The sequence below is a fragment of the Tachypleus tridentatus genome, chromosome 6 (genome assembly GCF_004210375.1).
Source record: "Tachypleus tridentatus isolate NWPU-2018 chromosome 6, ASM421037v1, whole genome shotgun sequence".
In the NCBI taxonomy this organism is placed as follows: domain Eukaryota; kingdom Metazoa; phylum Arthropoda; class Merostomata; order Xiphosura; family Limulidae; genus Tachypleus; species Tachypleus tridentatus.
The window spans coordinates 66520474-66540101 of NC_134830.1; the positions used below are offsets into that span (position 1 = coordinate 66520474).

At 33.1% G+C, this 19628-nt stretch overlaps 2 protein-coding genes across 8 annotated transcripts in view; one reads left to right on the forward strand and one right to left on the reverse strand.

Moving 5' to 3' along the window:
* The window catches only part of LOC143251635 (rho GTPase-activating protein 23-like), a 102506-nt gene extending 94894 nt beyond the window's left edge, over positions 1-7612 (forward strand). The window contains exon 21 of the mRNA XM_076502900.1: positions 1840-7612. Within this exon, the coding sequence (XP_076359015.1) occupies positions 1840-3266 (1427 nt within the window). The 3' untranslated portion in view covers positions 3267-7612. The remainder of the gene's footprint in view (positions 1-1839) is intronic.
* Positions 7613-13817: 6205 nt separating this feature from the next.
* The window catches only part of LOC143252719 (coiled-coil domain-containing protein CG32809-like), a 431304-nt gene continuing 425493 nt past the window's right edge, over positions 13818-19628 (reverse strand). For 6 of the 7 annotated variants that reach the window (XM_076505287.1, XM_076505286.1, XM_076505285.1 and 3 more), the window contains one exon: positions 13818-17442. In XM_076505287.1, coding sequence (XP_076361402.1) covers positions 16234-17442 — 1209 coding nt within the window. In that variant the 3' untranslated portion in view covers positions 13818-16233. The remainder of the gene's footprint in view (positions 17443-19628) is intronic. The other variant, XM_076505293.1, reaches the window with a different exon arrangement.

Genomic DNA, 19628 nt, shown 5'->3' on the forward strand with positions numbered 1-19628 from the left:
TTTAAGGAATTATTTGTATTTATAAAAACTAATAACTTGTAAACATCATCATAACTGAAACATGGGCACTTTAAATTTGACTCTAAACCATAATTTTATTGTCTTTTCTGCTGGAATTATTTCTGTGATTTCCTAATAATTATTACTATATCTTATTCAGTTTTCCTAATTTTGTGGTTAATAACATTGTTTGGATTAGTTTTCAACCAAAGACACTTAAATGTTATTGGATACTGTCACTGTACAATAGATAAATTGGGTGTTTTGACCAGGTGCTAGCAGTGTCTGCTTGGGTTTAAGGAGTTATAACATCTTAACCTTTTAACATTTTTGAACCTCATAAACTTAACTTTTTATTATAAAATCCATCATGTAATGTAGCTGTTTATATACCATACTGTTACTTAATACATTCCTAATGTTTGACCTGAAAGCTGGGTTTTTTTCAAACCCTTTCTACAAGTTACATAGATTATAATTTAAAGCTCATTTGTATCTTTTATTTCATACTTTCTTATTCATTTCAGAAAATTAATAATTGTCCCATAAAGAGAAGTTTGTATCCAACAGTTAGACTATTTATTATACCATTGTACAGTTACATTTATTTTTTTCATTTTAACAAACATAAAGAATATTGAGTAGTAACAGATACTCCTAGGCCTCATGTAAACATGTACAAACCCACTTAATTTATTGCAAGATTTTTTGTCAGCTGTCTTATATAAACTAATGTAAATAAAACATTTTTCTTATTTCATAAATATTATATCTGTAGTCCTTTAGAGATTTACACCTGATTTTAAAAAATGCCTCAGGTGATCTCTATACTTTTTCAGGCCAAAATCCGGTATAGGACTCCATAACTTTCAAGCTACCAACCAAAGTTTTGTAAAGCAATTTCCAGTATAATTTCCTCAACAAAATAAACAAAGAGGGACATCGATTTTATTCTGAACCAATAAAATTTATTTCCTTTGTTTATCATAAAGGGAAGAGGACAGTAATATAGCTAAACTACTTGAAGGCATGTCATCAGCAAAAAACTTCATTTTTTAGTATTTTTAACAATCTTTATTAGAAATAAATGGAACTTGATGTTAAATAGTTTGTGTAAAAGAAAAAATCAGCATTTAGACAGTATTTTCATGATATTGTTAGTTTTAGAAATTTGGAAGTTGTAAATCAACTTGTGGAGTTTAAGATTTTTATTCTTTGGACATGATCAAATTAAACTATTTGGGCTAGAAATGAACAATAAAGACCACAGATTTGTGACCATCCTTTGTATGTTAACAAGTTTTAGCTTCACAGGTAGATAGTTTCAATAATTTTACTCCCTAAATAAAAATTACAGTTAGCAGTTTTAAAGTTTATTTCTTATTACTTTACTTAAAAACAGGTGTTGATGAAATAAGTATTAAAATAAAACATTAAACATTTTAGGTATAATTTTAGAGAGGTTGTTTAAGGATGGTGGTCAGATGTAATTGTTTGAAAACTTGATGTTCTGGGCTCTTATTAAAAAGAAAAAAACACAAGATACTAGGTTGGAAAGGATTAAATAGCAAAAACATTTAATATTTTGTGTTAATCAAGAGCAGTTTCTTCCATTTCTTTATGGTGGTACAATACTATTGCTTGCAAGCAAATATGAAACTAATCTATCTTTTGGAAAGAGAATTACATGCTTAGACTTCAGTTATAATTATATTAGAATTATTTTCTTTGTTGGTTGTTTATCTATTTACTATAAAATCTTAAAATCAAACTGTTAATTTTGTTTGATTAAATAGGATTTGAATATGATTATTAACATATTTGGTTTTCCTTTCTTAGATCAGCGAAGAGGAATTAATAGCCACTGTGATTCTACAACAGAAATTGTTACAATGATGAGTGGTAAGAAGCCTAAAATGATGGATTCTTCATTACCTTTAGCTGATCCCTCTCAGTCAAAATCGAAGCGACTACCTTGGGCACGATCGGAAAGAGTAACTGTTCCAGGCCAAGGTGGATTAGTATCTCAATACTCTAATATGTTTGCAGGAAATGTTTTGTCTCATAATAAACACCAGAACCATCCTCAGATGAAGAAATGTGCATCTACAGATGGATCTTGTGTAAAAACATCAAGTGTTATAACTGATGATCAGAAAAAGCTGACTTCCACTGTTAAACAAATACCTTGTTGTGAATCTAGAGAAAAATTGGAACCTCGAGCATTGTTTGATAACTTTCTGCCAGAATCTGTAAGTAAACAAGGAACAACCTTTATTACAACAGGTCATAGAACTTCCTCTGGAATTTCTGCTAGTGTAAGTAGCCTGGGTACTCTTGTCACAACAGGTGTTGGTTCCTCTAGTGTTTCGAGTATAGAACCAGCTAATGTGATAGATAGCCAAGGAGTGACTTTTCTTATGACAGGACATAAATTCTCTTCTAATTCTTCATCTGATGCTAATAGGGTTGAGAGCCAAGAATCAGTCTCTGTCACAACAGGACCCAAGACTCCTAGTGTCCAAAATGCATCAGAAGTACGTAGTATTGCTACTAAAGGTGGGACATCATTTGTCACAACTGGGCACAGAACCTCTCTTGATGCAAGGATGGAGGGAACTATCTTTGGACACCATGCTAGCTCCTCTTTGGCACGACCACTACATTGGCATGCTGATACTTGCATTTTTCATAGGCAGAACTTCCTAATTACAGCTACTGTTTCACCCACAAAACATACCATTTCAACCACAGTTTCTGCAACATCACTGGGACCAGATGAACCACATCTTCCTGGTTGTACATGTTCAAACGTGCCATTATCCAAGCAGCCTTCAATTCACCAAGCCAAGAATCAGTCTGGCGAAGAACTGTTAAGACCATACAGTCCAATTGATCCAATATCAGATCATTCACCCCATCAAATTGTTGGTCCAAAAACTTTGTACCCTGATTATTGTGGGAGGTCACAGTCAATGGAATCAACAGTAGCTCATCCTGAAATTTCAAACACAGTTTTAAATTCAAAACATAGTCATTCAGGTGAAATTATGGCCTCTTCTCAAATTCCATCTTCATCAGGAATCCCTACTTCAGTTCAGCAAAAAAGTGGTGGAATTCATCACTCATATTTAAGCCAAGGAAGTGCAACATCAGGACATTCTCGCTCTCAGCTTTTGTCTTGTTATCAACGTAGACACACCATAAGCAGCTCTACAGAACTTGGTTGTGAACTTCCTGTGTCAGCTAAGAAAATGAAAATGTAAAGGGAATAGAATAAGCTAGTCATAAAAACAAAACAAAACTGGTTACTTGAGTTACCTGTCAATAAATAAACAAAGTGGTGTACTTAAAAAAAGATTGCTTTGCTTTTAGATCTGATATGTGCAATTATGCTTTACTGTGTAATATATATCTGTACAGATGACTGAAACTAACCCCTTTGTGCCTCAAGCTAATGTCTTTACCAGTGCTAGAGATTGAATGTGGCCTGTTAACCAACAGGACTTTTATATGTCTGTAGAAAAGTTCTCCTTGACCTTGCTGATTAGATGTTTCACCTGCTTCACTATGAGTACTGTATCTGCTAATATGACCACTTGAAGAATATTATGTTCCGTGTCTTTTAGGATTATTTTAATGGTGTGATGAACAGATATATACCTTTTAAATGTAACACCAAAGTAAATGGATTAGAGTGGAGCCACATGTTTGGAAAGTAATCATCTGAAGCACAAATTTATTAAACAAGATTCTAATTAATATTTTTTTTCTTTTAATACTTTATGATATTTCACTGCTTTATTCTGGAACAAGGGGTTACTATAAGGGTAACAGTTTTGTTTGCAATAAGAGGAAACATAATTTATTAAAGAATTTGCAACTTTCTTCTTGATATAAAGGTTTCAGAAATACAGTAAAAAATTACAGATTGTTATATACACAGTGACCAAAAGAATTTCTTATTTTTCTGCAGCACAATGAGCTTTTGAAAAGTTCAACCTAAAACATTAGGAGTAAACTTTTACAATGGTAAAACATTTTTCTAAGTTTTAAGTTTTGAAGTGATTGCCCATACTAATGCATTCCACATAAATGTATTACACTGTGGAAAGCTCTGAGTCCCAAATCCTTTATTCAGTCCTGTGGTATTTTGACAGTGCTTGTAGGAAATATGGTTACAGAATATTTTATGTATTATATTTCAGCAGCAGAACAACACAGTTGATGGTGTAGAATGTGTTTCTGTGGTCTACTTTATACATGTAATTTATCCATATCTTAGAAAAAATAATATAAAAAAACTGAAGAAATGTTCAGATTTTCTAGAAACTTAATTATCAAATGCTAGTAGTAATTATTGGGACAAAATGAAATTCAGCAGTGATAAACAGATCTATTTTGTTAGTGCAGATACATTCTGTGAATTTATCTTATTCAACACGTAAATTTCTACGTCTTCCCTCCATAATAAGAGTTAGAAGTTTTGGTTTTTAGTAATACAGCTGTAGAAAATATATTTATTGGGAGACCAGAAGTGAAACATTTAAAGTTATCAGTTCTTTATATTGGTCTTGTTTTAGTAAAGTCTGTTCATAAACATAATTACATAAATTGATACTTGTTTTGTTCACATGGAAATTTATTGTATAAGTTATGTTGAAAGAAGTAAGATTGAAGCAATAATGTTAAACTAATTGCCAGCCATGTTTAGGTGCTTTTGGTAGTTCCTACTGTTTTTGTAGCAGAAATCCAACTTTCTAAAGCAACCCACTGTTATTTTCCTGACCATCTGTTGTCAAAGCTTAATTTATTATTTCCATTATCTTTGCTCTTGCGTAACATAGTTTTTGTAGTGTTTTATGTATTTGTCTGTTATGTCTTAATAGAGATGATGTTCATTCAAGATTTAGGAGGTGCAGTTATAGGAATGCAGATTTAATATTTTGTAACTAAAAAAAGCATAATGATACTATTGAGTATTTTGAAAATTATATTATCTAGTTTTTTTTAACATATAAATTCAGTTAAATTTTATTTGTGTTGATGTTTATTATACAGTGTTTGTGGATAACTATTATGGTTTTTGTTCTGTGCAAAGAGTGATGGTTCTTTGTATCAAATTGAAAAATATATTAAATGATATGGTGATGTTTTATTAGTTCATGTATAGACATGTACTTCTGCTTTAAAGTAGATAAATTTTTAAGTGGACTGCAAATAGAAGACAACTTATTGTTTTTAACTACCTATGTTTTCTTCCTCCAAATGAAAATTTTATTTGTTATATTGTAAGTTAATATTTTGGCATACTTGCAATAATATCCTTATGTTAGTTTTTAAAGGAGTTGAAAACTTTTGCATTTCTTGTGGACGTAATTGCAGATAAAAACACGTAAAGTGAGAAAACAATTATTTGAAACATTTTTGCTATAACATGGTAATCACCTGTTATAACAAGTGTTTGGAGGTGTTGGCAGTTGTATTTTTTAATTTATTTTTCATTATACACTTTCAGCTAGCATGAACGTGGCCATTATTTACAGATTATTTTACCCAGTTGATGTTTGGTAATTAATGTTATGTTACGATGTACTTTATCATGATGAAAAATTCAATTTTTCATCCAACTGTTCAAAAAATAATTATTTTGAATCGTATTTGTATTCATTGCTTTGAAATGTAAAAGGCATCAAAACAAAAGATAAACATAACCTATCTTATTACATAAGAAATCGGAGAAATGTATGTGAAAGGCGTGGTTAATGGATTGCATCTGTTCACGAAGTTTTGGAAGATGTTGAAATGATAGCATAGACTTGCTTTGATGAAGATCTGCGTTAATAGTTTGAAACGTTGTCCAAAAGTTCCTAGTCAGATTGACTTAAAGCTCGCTTAGCTAATAAATTTCTACAGCCTTGTTGATTACAACATTTGCTTCAGATAATGTACTTTATCAGAAAAACCATCTGGTTTAAGAGTCCGTCATGTTCATCGTGGAGAAATAATTGAATGAAGGGTTATTTAAATAGAACTTAAGTTCTTTATACTATTTTACGAGTTTGGTGAATAGTCTTGACAACTTAAAATTTAAAATCAACACTCTGAATTTGAGTATTTTTTAAGTATCGCGTAGACAAAATTCACATTAAAACAACAATCAACCCTTCAACTGCAATTGACATATGATCCAAACATTTTGCCCGCAACATTTTGAATAGCCCATCGCAAAAATTCGCGAACTTTTGCAGATTGAGTTGCAGACAGATTTACACAAGCCGCAAACTGAGGGTTAAAAATGGTTTAATAAACGTTTTTAAATGCCACTGGTGAAGGTTTGATAAATAAGCTTTTCAGTTTTATTTTACCAGTTTTTTCTTCACGAAAAAACTGGTTGATACGTGTTAAGTTAACGGTTAAGTTCAGGTTGATACGTTAAAATACACAGCATGAAGTGTTTCAAATGTTTTGCATAGAGAAAAGTTACCAACATATTTATTTTAGGCATTTTTTTAAATATACGAGGAAAGTCGTAAGATTTTTGTATATTTTGATTTGCCTACAACATTCTCACACATTGCCAAAGATGTGTTGGGAATATATACGAAGGTCCCACTCTTACCAACAATTTTGCTGTTGAATTGTACTGTTGGGTAGATTTTACTCTGGTTTTTGCACCGCAGGAAGGTACACACCCAAATCACAAAATCTGGAGCTATCACTTGTGGGTGTATTGACTGTTGAAATGGGTTTACCACAAGTTAGCTTTAGAACCAGGTATGGGATACCTTCTTAAACATTGACAAAAAATCAATAGGCAACGTTTGTATTTGTAAAAACTTCATATGCAATCCAAGACCATTCACATGCAAACACGGTTTAGCCAAAGGACAGGTCAATGTAATAACTATAACGGGAACATGAATTTTAACTGTATGTATGTAACCCATTATTATAATTATTGAATATATCATCTGTGGGTTAACAAAAGAAGTTAGTAAAATGAAAAGCAAACCTTGTTGGTAATATAATAAACAATTTAATAGAGTGCGAAAGTTTAAAGTAGTTTTGTTTGGTATACTTTGTGTGTGTGTAAAAATAAGTACGCGGGTTTTTTCTCTATAACGACATATTAGGATATTTGATAAAAAGTAATTAACAAAGCCTATTAAAGTTGTTTGGGGAAAAGCCGTAAAATTATCAGCAAAGTGTGTGAATTGTACAAATTAAAATGTGATCCTATATAAAAGCTCTTTACTCAAAAATGTACTTAAATTCCAAAGTTTTGTGTGATGGCTGATAGTTCATAGACAATATATTTGCCAGTTTTTTGTTTTTTTATTTTAATGTGTGGTGGAATGTGTGAAATACGTTGAAAGATGTTGCATTTAAGTTAATGTGATACGTATTCTTTTGCAGCGTTTAAAATGTTTACGTCATGTGGTATGATAATCATGAATTAATTATAGTATAGCCTTTCAGGCTTTTATTGTAGGCCTGTTGTCAAATATAACAGCTAGTGGTTCGTTGTCTGCTTGAAGGCATACAACCACAGATTTGTAGATTCCATCCCCGTAATGAGATAAACTGTAAAATAAACGTTTCTTACAGACTCCAAAGTAGGAAATTATTTCTACATAAAAAAACAAACAAAAAAAACTTCCTTAAATTATTTTGTCATAAAAACAACAACAAACAGAAATAGGCTCATCTTATTAATGAAAGTTTAAGCATTTTTAAGATGGTGATATTACTACGACAATTAGAAATATTCCAAACAGATGTTTGTAAAAGGTGAGAGAAAATAGACTAGAACACCATTGAGATTATGAACCAAATAATAACGTCACTAATAGACTTTGCTGAGAGTTTAATATTGTCAAACACGCCAATATGCCCAAGAACATAAAAAAAGAGCAAGAAACAATGTATGTTTCTTTTTTAAATTTTAATTTAACCTTTTTGTCTGTGACTGTTAGAAAAATGAAAACGAGAACGGATTCTTGAAATTCAATTCAAAGCTTAATTTTCGTCTTGGAGTGTCGAACAATGGGAAGCTGGAATAACTTATTTTAAAGTGGAGTTAAAATATTGTAATGTAACATCTAATACTGTTTGTTACTTCTCACTTTGTTAGTCAGTAATATCACAACGAAACATCTGAAAAAAGTAATATATGGCCAGGGAATTGAGGCTCTCGACTTGCACTCTGAGGGTCGCGGGTTCGAATCCCACGCCACACTAAACATGCTCGCTCTTTCAGCCGGTCAATTCTACTCTTCTTTGTTAAAAGAGCAACCCAAGAGTCGGCGTTGGGTGGTGATGACAAGCTGCTTTCCCTCTAGTCTTATACTGCTAAATTAGAAACGGCTGGTGCAGATAGCTTTTGTGTAGCTTTGCACGAAATTCAAAACTATACATTTTTGAAATGCATATTTACCTCGATGTTTGTTTTCAAATGTTTAAAAATAAGCTGTTCATGAGCTTTAGGAAAAACTATTTAAACCTTTAAACGTTAACTTACTAATTGATGTGTATTAGATTATCAGTCGTGAAGTTTTCAAGCTTTATACAATATGTTCAAATTTTAGAACCGCATAAACGACATTTAGTACATCTCTTAGTAATTACGGGTCTACAAACAGTGTAACTCATTCCAATGTGTTATGACTGAAAATACCCAGCTAGATTATGTAATAAAAAGTTGTATCATTTTCCACTCAAAGAGTGATATAAACCGTTCAACAGCCTAAATGTTGAAGGTAGCAACATTAATTGGTGATGGCCGCTGTTTAAGGGTTAATAACAGATGGTATTAAGTTGAAATAAGTCCCTTTGATTTGAATGAAGATGCCACAGTCTATTTATTTATTCTTTACAATAGAAAAATAATTGTATTATCAAACCTTAAGTCCACGCATGCGTAGAATACTTTACACGAAACGTTAGTTGTAAGAGATGTGAAAAATATCGAATGGAATGAAAAAGGTGCAGCAACATCTAATAAAGATAAAACTCAAAGAGTGAAAACAGACTCGACAAAAGAAGCATTATTGATAAAGTTAATATAATTCCATTATGTTCACGTAATAATTAGTTGATTTATATCATGTATGTAAAAAAAAAAAAACTGAATGAATCGTATGTGAATGTGGAAGGATTGGTTTGAATTACTTTATGCAAGCACTGGTCGGATACTAATAAACTGTTGAACTGAATGGATTATGTCTATATTGTGACAATTGGTTGTGCTACTTTGTGATTGTGCTAGCACTAGATGAATAACATTAGAACTAGTGAAATGAATGGATTAAGACATTATTATGCAAAATAATCTATATTGGGTCCAGGGTCTTATGTGATAAAAAGCAAACGGATTTATTCCAAGACCCTAAAACTGTCAATCGCTGTTTTGTTCTTACTATTTGTAGTATCCTCCTTTGGGTCAGCGGCAAGTTTTGAAATTACAGCTCTAAAATCCTAGGTCCACTTACCAGTAGATAACTCATCGGCTAACTTTGAGATGAACTATTTTCAGGATGGATCGTAAAATGTTGCCAAAGTGCACTTTCGGTGTTGACGTCCATAATAATGTTTAAAACGAGAATAATGTGAAATTCGTTGGTAAAAGAGTAGTCCAAGAGTTGGCGGTGATTAGTGATGACTATCTGCCTTCCATTCAGTCTTACGCTACTAAATCACGGTCGGCTAGCGCAGATAGCCCTCGAGTAGCTTTGCGCGAAATTCAAACTAAACCTTATCCAACAGATAGTAACAAAAGTGAATTCAAAAAATAAATCACCAAATGTCAACAAAATGTAAAAGGCGTTGTTATAATTTTTCACATCAGGATCACAGAAAAACCGGATATGAGTGCATTTACATTGGAAGAATTGAAAGCTAATTCGTGAAATGAAACATATTTCTGCTCATAATTAAAATTACAAAGAGTCATCTTAGCCAAATATGCATGCATAAATACATACGTATTGGAAAGTACGTTTTGTCTAATTAAACTTCAGCCATCGGTTTTTGTAAACTTTCGGCTGGGCGTAGCCTAATGCTTAGCAACTTCGGACTACGGATTGGAAAGTACGTGCCTCGTTTCCTATAGCCACAAAAATGTGTTCCATACATTCAATTTTTGGTGCACTAAAAGTATGGCAGTTAAATCCCACTAATCCACGTTTTTTCATTTAACAAATACTGTAAAACTATAACCGATTGGACTAACCTAAACTCCATATGTAACAAAGACAATAGCCTTCAGGAGAACTCGACAAGAACCATGTTATTACTTTCAATGACACTATTATGGGTTACTTTTGTTTTGTTTTTCTTGAAATTCGCGCAAAGATCCACGAGGACCATCTGTGCTAGCCATCCCTAATTTAGTAGTGTAAGACTAGAAGGAAGGCAGCTAGTCATCAGCATCCACCGAACCAACGAATAGTGGGATTGACTGTAACATTATAACGTCCCCACGGCTGAAAGAGCGAGCATGTTTGGTGTGACGGGGATTTGAGCCCGCGACACTCAGAATACGAGTCAAACGCCTTAACCCACCTGGCCATGTCGGGCCTATATAAGACGAGCTTTGTCAAAAGAATAACGAAAGTTTCGTCTACATTAACTGTTAATTTTACATCACAATGTGTTGTACGAGTATTTTATGTCTTTCTCACCATACAACATCTACTTATTTAATGATAACTGGTGAAGGAAAGAATTATTATGTATAAAAATATTTATTTTTTATCTGATTTTTGTATTTTATATCTGAGGGAAAGTTAAGTTTAATATTATAAAATAACTAAAGGATAACTGTTGTTTGTTGTTATGCACATTTTACAAGAAAACAGCTTTGCTATACACTACAGCACTATTCAGATATTTGAAATTATTGTAAAGTATAAATAAAATATTAATATTTTATGCCAGCAGTTGTAGTAGTAATCTTAATGAAACGTCAGTTCTGCGTCAGGATTATATACTAAACTCTAAGAATTGAAAAACATCTCGAGTTCATTTATGTAACAAAAAACAACCATCATAATTTAGTTTTACAGAACTGGTTGAGAAAGCATTACATTCCTACAAACACGTGGGAATATTTACTGAAATAATATTTAAAATGTAAAAGGTTTAAAAATAGATATAAATTCCAGTTTATCATTCACTTTATCACTTTTCTCTGAATTCTGTCGGTTTTGAATAATAACAACTCTCGCCATAACCACAGAGAAAAACAAATCTAAAAAACCCAACAAAAATAAACAGTGGTTGGCTTCTAATAGTGGCGGACAGCATGTGTATAGTAGTCTTAGTTGTCTTTTACTCACCACGGTGAACATATCTTTATTTAAAAGAGGAATGAAACACGATAAAGATTGAAGCAAGCATATCACGTGATACCGCTGATCCACACATAACAGACTAAGTCGTATCTATTTTATATGAACAAATAAAATCCAAATACTAAAAATTAAATGTAAAACTTTTAGTGTTTTTTGTGCTTTTTGATGTCATGAATTTTTAGTCAGGAAGTTGAATACAATTTTCTTTATTAATTTGTATTTTTAGTTTTTATCCTAAGAATATTTTGACGACTTATTAATAAATATTGTGATGATATTGTCTTTATTTTCCGTAATATATTATAAACTGTTGCAGTTGTGCAATACTCAGACTTATCTCTCTTCTGTTCATCAGTTTTATTTGAGTTGTACACTTTTCTATCAGGATTTTAAATATATCAATGTAAATATAAATTATTGCTCATTACTGGAAATAAGTAGCACAAAAATATCAAAAATAGATTTAGTTTCTTAATGGCAATAAATTATTTTATTCTTTCGCCTCTGTCAGTTAATTCGTTCTTATTTCGTCGAACTCTTACCTTTTACATTTTTTTATCAAACAAATGTTAAATCTGTTCTTTTCTTTCTGACCTTGAGCATGTTTTCCAATGGCCCGGCATGGCCAGGTGGTTAAGGCACTCGACTCGTAATCCGATGTTGGCGGGTTCGAATCCCCGTCACACCAAACGTGCTCGCCCTTTCAGCCGTAGGGTGTTATAATGTGACAGTCAATCCCACTATTCGTTAGTAAAAAAGTAGACCAAGGGTTGGCGGTAGGTGGTGATGACTTATTGCCTTCCTTCTAGTCTTACACTGCTAAATTAGGGACGGCTATCACAGATAGCCCTCGTGTAGCTTTGCACGAAATTAAAAAAATAAACAAATTGTTTTTCCTTCTATCGGATTGTAAAGTTTTGTTACTACAGAGGGTCTTGTGACCTCAAAACCTGACGAACTTAGAAAGACGGCTACTATATTCCCTCACTACAGTACTTTTCTAATGACTTAGAGTACTGGAATTACCTAAACCCTTAGAAACTGACCAAAGGCCGGCGGAATTCTCAAACTTCAACTGATGTTATCTTATAGCTAACTTCATACCATAAATGATGTGAAATTTAAAAGAGATACGTTTTTGTCACTTCTTTGTATTAAAAGAGAAACAATGTTACCGTACTGAGGAAAATTGCTTGTTTTGAATTTCGCGCAAAGCTACTCGACGGCTATCTGCGCTCTGAGGAAAATTACTGGCTCCATAAGAGCTTTTCTAATCTTGCTCTCTTTGTTCATCATGATATAGAAACATTCCGTTACTTGCTCATATTACTGACTATATCATAAAGTTTCAGTTGTAAGAGTAAAGGCTTATGTCTCTGTTTGTGGTATTGCATTTCTCTTTTATTGACATTAATGATCCTACATTGTACTTAACTGATATCAGATTAACTACAAAGATAAAACTACCCTTCTTATCGACTTACGTTTATTTAACTTATAGTGAAGTAACATATTTTTATTTTCTCGCTTGTTTCTTTACAAACAGTCCTCCAGTGGCACAGCTATATGTCTGCAGACTCACACTGTTTGTTTGTTTGTTTAAAGTTAAACACAAAGCTACACAACGGGTTAACTGTGCTCTGTCCATCACGAGTTTCGAAACTAGGTTGGTGGCATTGTAAGTCCGCAGACAAACTGCGATGCAACAGGAGTTGTATTATATTAGTTAAGGAATACTAAATTCTTCAGTTTCTAAGTTAGATACGCCTAAATGTCCGTCAGTGGGTCATCGGTGAATTTATGGACTTATAATATTATCCGGATTTTGACTTCTCGTGGTGGACAGAGTGCAGATATCCAATTGTATATCTTTCACTAAAACAAAACAAATGTGTACTCACGAATAGAGGGCCGTTATTATGATAAAGTTATGCATTATTTTAAATGTAAATACGGAATGACAAGCAGCGACGGAAACAAAATCTCTATCGTTTTCATTTCCTTGATACAGCTATTATTCACGGCTCTGGTGAATAACCAAAGAGGTTTTTGTTGTTTTTTCTAACGTAGTCTTTCGTTTTAAACCAAATGCCAGAAGAACTAATTATGACAAAAGGACATTAAAATTATTGACTGAAAAACCTATATCATTTCTTCTTCTCAAGAAACATATCATAAAATAATAAATAAGCATTTAAACTACGTTCATTTTATCATAGAGTTCACAGCGTGTACACAAAAAAAGAGAAATCTTGTTCTCTTATACAAGGTGACAGTAAGTGTTTAAAATGTTAACTGTATGCACACTTTTCAAACATATACTTTAATTATGTAATAATTTAGAGAAAGATGTTCAGAAACAATTACCTCAACTGATTTCAAATCTCACATACAAATGAATTTTTACGTGAATTTTATTTGAGTTTTTAATAAAGAATGACAACGAGAAAGCAATGAGCTGTAATATGCACATTTAATACAATCAACATTTAAACTCCGCTGTACAAATAGTCTATAACTTTAGGCATTTATTAATCAGTATTATAGATTCTCCCCTTAACGATACACGTGTCACAGTTCTTTTCTATAAATTACTACACATAACCACAAAAAATAATAATAGGTAAAATGACGGTAATACGTCCTTAATAATCAAACAACTTACATTGGACTATATTACGAGTTTTATCCCGTTTGTGTTTCTCAAACAAGAAGAAAATGTTTAGAACTGAATGTAGAAACAAGAAATTTGATATATCAGTCAAACGACTGATTTGATATTCTTGTGTTATACTGATAAAATAAACAGAATAGTGAAAAAATAATACCATTTTGCATGACCGTTTTGTAGTAAAACTGCTAAGTCTGATCTTTTATATCTACAGAAAACTGTCAAAAATATTTCTCAGCATTACTGGAAATCCATTACGAATATTCGTGGGCAAATTTGCTCAAATATGGATAATTTTTGAAATCCGTGGAATGTAAATTGAGAATTGTTTTCTTAGATGCGTTCAGTAAACGTTAGATAAAAATAAAAATATTCTATGTTTGTTTCATTATTACATTATATAAATATCGTCTGAGCTAAAAAATAAAATTATTTTATGAACTATCTATACTTCCTAGTTGATATTCACAAACAATAAACATCGGAATGAAAATTGACGTTTATAAATTAATGACATAACCAGAAGCGTTTCTAGGGGCTTAAAAGATTCGGTGTCGAGCTCAAGGGTGGGGGGATTTTCAACGTTTTAGTGTCGATCATGGATTTATTCTCTGAATAGGAGCACGAGGCTCGTGTGTCAGCGCCTAGCGACGCTTCTGGATGTCATCAACGCGACGAAATAGCTAAATTTTCATAATTTGTCCCTGAAATGTCCTATAGAAAATATTTAATGTTCTAATGTAACTCTATACTATCATGTTTTTAATTGTTATTTATGTTAGTTTCTTTCTTTAAATTATGTACTCAGAAAATTAAGTATACAAATAGTTCAAGAAAGAGAAACACAATCTTTATCTCTTTGTTGTTTTCATGTTACTTATTTTACTTTTAGATCACCTTTACTACAACTACTACTTCGAACATTATCAACATGAGAAATAAATCTGTTTATAGGATAGTACATCTTGAAAAGTTTAGATATTATACAACATAATTTCTCCCTACCTCACATTTTTAATACCTTAAATCTATAAAAAACAAAAAAAATAATGATATTTATTTTCTGCCTTCAATACTCGGTAAATAAAAATGACGTTTTATGCTGACGTCATATTTTGTGATAAGAACAGTAGAAGGTCTTTCTTTAATAAATTTTATGTCGCATTCACGAATCTTTTATTCTTTTCAGGCCCATTATTAGAATGTCTAAAATACTATGTTCATAAACAATATTTTATTAATGACTTAAAATAATTTTTTTAGTATCAGCATTAGAAAAAACAACAACATCGTCAGTAAAACAGAATTATATTTTAAAATAGAAGAGACATGAGGAACGAAGTTTACATTTCTGATCGTTAAAAAGTGCGGCACTTTTGTGTCTATACGGTGCATCTTAGCTATTTTTCAAGGTGCATTGGTGATGTTTACAGGCAAGTGGTTAATGCGAGCTGTATGGATACCCCCTCCATTGATAAGTTCTCTATGCCTCTCTTTTATAACCTGAATGAATAACTATGCTTTGGTACGTACTAATTAGTTATACCTGAAGGAAAACTTCATTTAATAAATTATTCCATAGAAACACAAAAGGTGAATTCCAGATTTGGTTACTAAAGTATGACCATGGCGTGTAACAGAAGTCACTTGAGTTAACAGCTTAAAGACGATATTTAAATTCACCTTACTACCCAGCAGGTAAGAATAAAAGTGAAGTACACGTAATTATCTGATGACGGACATGGATAGCACTACACGACTTCTTAACTCTTTAGAGCGGCTACTTCTATTTTACAAGTGGTCCAAATTAGGAACCGTTTACAAAGTTAACGAGGTGAAATACAAGCTCTCTTTGATGTTACAGAGAACAGGTTATACATACACTTCTATAGGCGAATTAACTAACACCGTTCTGCACGCTAACCACATAAATCATCAATTACTCAACACTCTTTAGTGTCATCTAATCGAAACTGAATGAGAAAAGTAAAATGTTCTTTTTTATTTTCTCAAAAAACTTCGGTGTAGAAAGTTACGAAGTATGCACAAAAATACTGAAATAACTTGATCACAATAAAAACAAACTAGGGTTCGCCATAACACCTATACACGATACTTAATTATTATTTCTAAATAGTAATACGCTTGAGCTGCCGATATGACGTGGGTTTAAATAAAGAGGGAACTTATGGAACATACTGTGTATCATATTATATCGGTCTCATGAATTGTACTGGATGACTGCGAAAATGTGTTGATCTTTGACTTTTTCAACATTGGTACTTTCAATTCCATATTTGCTTTGTTATTAGCTTTGACAGACGCTGACAGATGAGTCATAGAACCAGACGAGGTGACCAAAGCTAGTTTTGATTTCGATAAGATATTACTTTCACTTTCGGTCTTCTTTAAATCGCCAGGCTCCGTGCTACTGAACGCTCGCCTTAAAGACGAAAAGCGAGTGAGAAGTTGTGCACGTTGTAGTTGCTGCAGTGTGTTGTACTGGTCCTGTAACCGTTTCTGCTTGTTCAGTAGTTCCTGGTGCCTAAACTCCAGGACCTCCTGACGACTCCGAGTGCAGTTCAAGATCGAAGAAGAACCCGATGTGTTCCTCAAGTTTACGCCATCCACTGCTCCGGGCGTGCCTCCTTCTGACAAGCTACGCTCTAACTGGGTTTTCACAGCGAGCTCCGATTTTTTAAATAGCCCTGCCTGGGAGTCGACACTCTTACTGTTGCTACTAGATAAGAAATCTCTCCGTGTAACCCCTTCTGTCGAAGCTCGTGTTTTGATTACCTGTTTACTGCTTGTTTTTAATTGCGGATCGTCACTTGAAGTTGATCTTCGCAATGAATCGGACGCAGATCTAAGCGCCCGTAAATTCGGATGGCTTCTCTTGATGGCTTGCTGAGTTTTTTCGGTAGAATTAGCAGCACCGATTAAATCGTCATCAGTCGGCAGCTTCGATATACTGGAAGACTGCATTGCTGAGCGACTGGTTGTACGAGGTGGAGGAGGGGGTACTTTTTTAAGGGGAAGGTGAGGAGGTTCTTGAAAATTTTGTTGTTTGCGACCAGTATGGAGAGGGAGGGCAGTGGTTTTACCTTTGTCTGATGAAAGTGGACTTAGTTGGAGAAAAGCGCCTTCACCAACCAATAATTTACTGCCTACTTCTCCTGAAGGATTCGGTGACCTCCTGTGACCTGAGGACTGGTTAAAAGAACCATATGATTCGGAATAACTTGAAGCAAGATGACTATGAACACCACCTAGCGGATCTCTTCTATCTTCGTCTGCCTGATTAAAATACTGAAGCTCGTTTAACAGTTCATCTAGCGCATTTTCCTTATGTTTTGTCCTCTGGTGGTCCTCGGAAGAAACGTGAATCATATTATAAGAGTATGCGTCGATGGGCTGTAATGATGTAATGTAAATATATTGATTTGACCAAGACAAAAATGTAGTTCGAAAGCGCAAAAAACCTCCAACAATTTCATTTAAGCAAATAAAAACAATATTTCTTGTATATCATTTGAAATACTTAGGAATTAATTAATACCTACTTGAACAACGAAATGAAACGAATCACATCTTATTATTTTAAAATGCATTATAAATAACTTAGTCATTTATATTTTATTGCTAATAAAATTTTTGTTAGATATATGATTTTGCAAACAAAAAAGACAGTTACAGTGATATAATGTTTTAATAAAATCAAATAATTCCACTAATAAGTGAAATTCTGATATGCAAACCATAATTATAAATCATAATCTGGTCAGTTCTAAAACTAAGAAAATATTTCAGTTTTATATAATATCACAACTAACAACATCATTCGACTTTTAGGGCTTAGATCTAAATACTATTTTCAGTAAAAAAATAAACACCCGAAACAACATTAGGATTTACCACAGTTTTAAGCGTACATTATGTTAGTTAGCATTTACAATATAAACTTATATTTGTGTTAAACATAACGAAGTCTGTATAATATAAACGTTATTGAAAGAACGGGCCCGGCCTGGCCAAGCGTGTTAAGGCGTGCGACTCGTAATCTGAGGGTCGCGGGTTCGCATTCCCGTCGCGCCAAACATGCTCGCCCTTTCAGCCGTGGGGACGTCATAATGTGACGGTCAATCCCACTATTCGTTGGTAAAAGAGTAGCCCAAGAGTTGGCGGTGGGTGGTGATGACTAGCTGCTTTCCCTGTAGCCTTCCACTGCTAAATTAGGGACGGCTAGCGCAGATAGCCCTCATGTAGTCGTGGTGACGTTATAATGTGACGGTCAATCTCACTATTCGTTGGGTAGCCCAAGGGTTGGCGGTGGGTGGTGATGACTAGCTGCTAAATTAGGAATGGTAAGCGAAGATAGCCTTCGTGTAGCTTTGCGCGAAATTCAAAATCAACTCGTATATTACTTTAGTAGTAAATTATGCACTAATCTGAAGTTTCTAGCATAGACTGGTAACAGAAAACATTGCTTTCCAACTGAAAATAGTATACTTCATCAACTGTGATTTCCTATCTTCCACAAATTCTGCACATCATTCACCAAAGTCTTATAATGTGACAATATGAGCTGTACCCTTTTAAATGACATTCTTTGCGATGCAGGAAAAACACTTATCTGGGCTTGAATCTATCTTCGTTTTCTGTCAGTACAGCTCATGTAATATTGAATATTCTAAATCTTGTATTATCTTTGCTATTTTAAAGTATACCTCTTCATCAAGATGTGGATGTTTTCTACGTTTTCTGCTCTTTTTTTTTCTTTTAAACGATACTACAACGAGTAAATAACAGTCAGTATTTCAATTGAACTTGGTATTGGAGATTTATGTAGCGCACTCAGCCTGATATGTAATATAGTGTTTGTTCTCTCGAAGGCTTACGCTAGCATAGATATGTGCCACCATAGATTCAGACTTTTAATTTTATAAAAATAAAAGAAATAAGCGGTGCGAAACTAGGTAATGATAACACGTGTTTCTTTTGGTTTGAAGTTATATGAAATTCCTTACAAAAAGGGTAATGAAAACAAAGTTCCGACTTCTCTTGCATCACATATAATAACATGCCTGAAAACTATCCTGGAACAAGTTAATGACTTGTCCAGCAAGTTGGCTGGGTATGAATATCTACACGTCTCTGTCCTCACTTACATTTGACGTAGTTGAAGGTAAGGGACATTATATTTGTCTTTAGCACATAATTACTTATATAAATATATGTTAATATTTTTATCAAAATTCGCGTGATTAAAGATATATTAATATTTTATATCTTACGAGAGTATTTTTATGACACATGCATATCGTAAGCATAACAGCTTCTCATGAGAATCCAAATATGACGTAATGTTTTAACATCTTTCTAGAAAAGTTTCAGCGGAAAGCTACAGCACAAGATCAAAACAAAACTATGCCTTACGAAGTTTTTAACTGTGTTTCTGAATAATGTAATACTGTACTTAACGTATTTGTTATTTTGTAGAATAGTAGTTACTATCCATCAATTGAGAAATAATAACACTACAAATGTTGGTTTTCTTGTTATTTATCATTCTGTCAAAAGTGTAAAGAAACTGAATTTAT